The following is a 5,202-nucleotide window of genomic DNA, read 5'->3' on the forward strand; positions in this document are numbered from 1 at the left end:
CTTTGGTTTGGGATGCAATATTTTGGTTTAGGGCCGAGATTTAAGGATTTAGAACTTTGACGATTTTTTGGTTTTAGGGCTACAATAAATGGATATAAGTGTACCACTTTACATCTTTATGTATAATGTTGGTTGGTCTTAATTGGCCCATGAAATAGTGTTCACACGTTAATACTTAGATTTTTTTCTACCACCTAATATTGTGACTTTGTCACATGCTCCAACATTCTTGAGATTAGATTCTTTCTATACAATTATCATAAATTTCCTTATTGAATATGATGGCTTGTAAAATACATAATACATGATGGAAGGAAATACACCCTCACAATCATATGAAGGCTCCTAGGTTATTTATGGAATCCACATATTGTCTTTCAAAATTAAGCACAATAATTGTGGTAAGAAAAGGTCAGAAATCAGTTGCTATACTACATTATTATTTGTTAAACATATTATTCTAAAATTAAAAAAGCATTTCGAAACTATTTGTTAAGTCATGTTTTATAAACATGAGTTGAGTTTGTTGTGACAATGCAAGAAAAATCATACGATGGAATCTTGATTAAGTCATTCAACCATCGAGGGACACATATGTTAAACCCATTGAACACAAAAAATGTATGCAATGAAATTGCAATTAATCATCCACGTAACCTGAAGGCTTTGGTCAATCTAGCATTATCAACTATTAGATATAGTTAATGATAACCTCCAAGTTGTCAGATTATCCTCATATGTATTCTTCGAGTGCACATTTTGTGTTAAGTAATATTAGCACAACTTAGCTCTAGATACCTACTTACATTATGTAGAAAGTAAGAGAGGATATGTATGTAGTCTCATATTCTTGAACTCGACCAAGGAGTGATTCCCCGATTTATATACTCGTATAGTCTTTTGTAATAATCTTTCCTAATTGATGGGAAAGTAGGCCCTTTTTTGGAAAAAATGATAATAGTAGCAGTAACTATGTCTAGAGGGCTAGGTCAGATTAAATTAGAAGTCAATTATAGAAAAAGAATATCCCCACTACTATCAATTTACTTGCATGTTTAATGTAACAATAAGAAAAAAAACATAATATAATATATATGGTTTCTTTTTATCTTATAGTGAGACACTTTGACTATTATCTATGACAAATCAATTTATAGACGAGATCCCATCTAAGTTCAAAGGTACGAGTGCACAAAAGGACAACAATTGTAATATACTCTCATGCATAATAGAAAGTTCGGATTGACACACATATATATATCTCAATGAGTGTAACTCTATATGCCTATCTAGTCGATGCTCAATATTATCCTAGTTGGGTTGACGTTTGCATGATCGACCCACACAAGTTTTTCTAACATGATATAAAAGTTGAGACATTGATCTAGATTAAGACTATATAGGTAGCCATTGTCTAGCATAACACATACGCACACACACACATAGATTATGATCACATATGGAGAACAATGAACATCCCCTCATTTCCAAATTATTTTTGAGTTCTTGAGGTATTGGGGGCTATGGTTTAATTGAAGTATGTGGAACACCTTCACTTTTGATTTGCAAGTTGGGGTGAGAAATATATGTTTTAACGTTAAAAGGACGTCTTTGTGGCAAATTGACAGTGCTAGAGAAATCATGAAATCTCAATGAACTCTACAAGGTCACATATAATCATATTTGTCATTTGAAATTGTGTGTAGAGTGACATTGAGTTTGTAGTCATAGTAGTATTTAGTTCCCTAGAAAGGAACTAAGTAAAAGAAAAAAGAAAAAAAGAGAGAGATTATGATCATGTTAATTGTTCCTTTGTAGGCATACAATGGGCTTTGGACCACATACGTCTCACCTCATATTTTTTTTAGGGCAAGGTGCAATGTCTCGAGTAATGCTTGATGGGGGAGTTACATCATATATTGCCCTCATTAGATTTGTTCGTCACGGAAGCTCAATTAGCCCATTGTTGTCACTCATCAATTGTTGGCGATGTTATCAAATCTTGCAACTAAAGGTCAACAAAATATGATATCATTTTGTGAATAGGTATTCATATGGAGAGTCATGTTTGGTTGGCAACTGTTAGATTTAACCTTAAATAGATGAGGACTAGGGTTAGGTACCTACTTCTTTTGCACCATTCCATTGGGGGATAACACACATAGGTTCAATAAATGTCCTATAACGCATATAATTTGGAAGTACTTATCATATATTTGGAAAGTTTTAACCCCTTGCGATTTTGAGGCCTCAACAATGGGTTTTTGTTCAGTATGTTCAAAATGGTACAAATAACAAGGTGGATATATAGCTCCAACCTTTACGATATTGGAAGGTAGAGGAGAGTCAGGACTAAGAAGTTGTAACAAGTGGGTTTTACATACAATTAATATAATTGTGTACTTTTAAAAGAGAGAGAGAGAGAGACAATGCCCAAATGGATGTACCTCAGTTGGTAAGGTTGCCCAATGGAGACCAGGTGGTCATGGGTTCAAACACGCATCTACGTTTACACCTCTACGCCTACATATATGTCTACGTCTACATTTACGCATGTATCTACGAATACACATATGTCTACGTCTACAAATACGCATACGTCTAAGCCTGGGGAGTTTCTAACTTTCCATCACATTGGGCTCACATGTGAATAAGAAAGAAACCATGGCTTCTTACAATACAAAGGGACAGGGTAACCAACTTTACAACCCCCTAATCACATACAAAAAAAACAGAGTAACCCACTTTAACCCCCCCCCCCCCCCCTTAATCATATGCAAAAAACAGAGGAAACAGGAACAGAGGAGGCCCCAAGGAGCCTACCTATTATTAACAGAGGAGGAGAAGGAGAAGGTGGAGATGGGCGATGGCAAGGACAGCAGCAGTTACCTCAGGTCTGTGTGTGAAGAGCCCTCCAACCTATACATCTTTATGGTTGCCCTAAGGTCATTCTTTCTTGTTCTAACAACGCACCTACTAGCAGGAGAAGTTACTACATCTTTGTCACCATCACCACCATCACCGCAAATTCTCACCAAGCTCTCATGGACTCTGAGGTATTTCAACCCACTTAACCTTTCATGGCGCTATTACTCCATTCTCGCATATCGCTCCATAGCTAAAGATTGGGGCACTAAGCAACTAGCCATGATCAACTATGAACAACACCCTTTCGATCCTCCATTACCTTACATCTATGGAGAGTCTCTTGTTCATGATCTGAGTGTCCCAAGACTGGAAATGAGTGGGGTTTTTAGCTCTCAAGGCCTTCTCACACTTTCGTGTGCTTACCAAGGCGTGCTAGCGATGCAATATACCATCGCCACCGAAGGTATATCTTATTTGCCGAATGTTACGGTTCCGCTTGCAATCATGGGCTTCTTTAGGGTTTTGGTCTCTAAATGGGTCGCGAATAAAATTCATGTCGATCCATATCCTTACCCTGTTCCCGAAGGGTCACTCCCACCCTCGCAATCACATGATTGGTTAAGGGCATTATGTGGTCAGTTTTCGAGGCCTAATAACTTTGAATTGACAAGATGGCCCATGTCATCATCTTCCTCATCATTCTCATCTTCATCTTCATCTTCATCCTCTTCATGCTCAACTTCATTGTCATGGTCATCACCATCAACATCGTCGACACCATTATTCTCAGTCCCATCAAACAAGTGTACTCGATCACTCTCCTTATTGGACACCCCTCAAGAAGCGGCATCATCCACATGCTCATCCTCACACATATTACAATCTAACTCCACATTGTCATTGTTATCGTCATCGTCATCAAAATCGAAGATGTCCATACCTTCAAGCTCAAGTGCTCATCTTGACTCTGAACAACAAAAGCAATTAGATTCCATTTCGTCAAGCTTGTTTACAATGCCCTCTAACTCTCCATTAACACCATCCTGGACACAAGATAGAATACAACGTCCATGTCCTCGACGATTGTCAAGATCACCGTTAAGTAGATCAGTCTCATTTACGTCATTCTCTCCTACAAATGGACAACAGTTCTCATCACTAACACCGTCCATGAGTCCAACACCATTACTCTTAGAATCAAGAACACCAGATCACACTAGATCTTATAAGCAAGACGACACTCTACATCAATCTTCATCTTCGATGCGAAACCTTCCATACAATGATTATAGGTCTAACAAATATGTGGTATGTGCATGGTTCATGGTTTTACTTGGCGTCGTCATACTTTCTTGCTTACCGTACAAGGTACGGAAGGCATATGGGTACCCAATAAAGTTGTTACTGTTTGCAATGCAATTGTTCTACCAATATATCGCGATAACAATGTTATTTTTCCATGGCTATCTATTGTTTAAGGGGCCCCGAGCATTCGCAAACAGAGTCATGTGTTTTGATCATTGGACATTCAAGCTACAAACCATTGGCTTCTATTTACTCCTAGTTTTTGTGTTGGTAGTCTCTATCATTGATTTTATAAAGCATGGATTTTATCGGAAATGTTTCTAGTTTTGATTGACAATGAAATGCATGGAAGTTCTTTCATCAAGCAAGTGGAGGGTAGATTCTCCCTGAATTCATTTAGCTTATTTCTAACATTCACGATGAGCTTTTGAGACATGATAGTTGTTAAAGGGCATATGCTCCTTACCTTGTAATTCAGACAAATACCTTTATTTGACTCTCAATGTATTACCACAAGAAATGAATACCCTTGTAATTTTCCATGGAGAGTGAATCAAGATGTTTAAGAGAATACAATGGAATCTTGATTAAGTCAGTCAACCATCGAGGGACATATATGTTAGACCCATTGAACACACAAGAAAGACATACAATGGAATTGTGATTAATCATGCATGGAACATGAAGGCTTTGGTCAATCTAGTATTATCAACTACTAGATATAGTAATGATCACCTCCAAGTTGTCAATTTATCCTCACATGTATTCTTAGAGTGCACATTTTGTGATAAGTAATATTAGTACTAGTTGTATCGAGGGAGTTACGTTGTATTAAATTATATGTTGATTATGGAAAGGAATATCCCCACTGATATCAATTTACTTGCACATTTAATGTGACAATAAGAAAAAAACATAATATAATATATGTATTCTCTTTATCTTATAGTGAGACACTTTGACTATTATCTATGACAAATTGATTTGTAGTCGAGATCCCATCTAAGTTCAAAGGTACGAGTGCACAAA

At 37.0% G+C, this 5,202-nt stretch overlaps 1 protein-coding gene across 1 annotated transcript; it reads left to right on the plus strand.

Moving 5' to 3' along the window:
• Positions 1–2,820: 2,820 nt before the first annotated feature.
• LOC147862190 (uncharacterized) lies at positions 2,821–4,713 on the plus strand. Its single transcript, XM_087323127.1, has one exon. It carries the CDS (start codon positions 2,860–2,862, stop codon positions 4,495–4,497), a length of 1,638 nt encoding a protein of 545 aa, XP_087179253.1. The 5' UTR covers positions 2,821–2,859; the 3' UTR covers positions 4,498–4,713.
• The last annotated feature ends 489 nt before the right edge of the window (positions 4,714–5,202 follow it).

This window comes from Azolla caroliniana, unplaced genomic scaffold (genome assembly GCF_043228905.1).
Source record: "Azolla caroliniana isolate FFs.n. ecotype wild unplaced genomic scaffold, voAzoCaro1.0.p SCAF_7, whole genome shotgun sequence".
In the NCBI taxonomy this organism is placed as follows: Eukaryota; Viridiplantae; Streptophyta; class Polypodiopsida; order Salviniales; family Salviniaceae; genus Azolla; species Azolla caroliniana.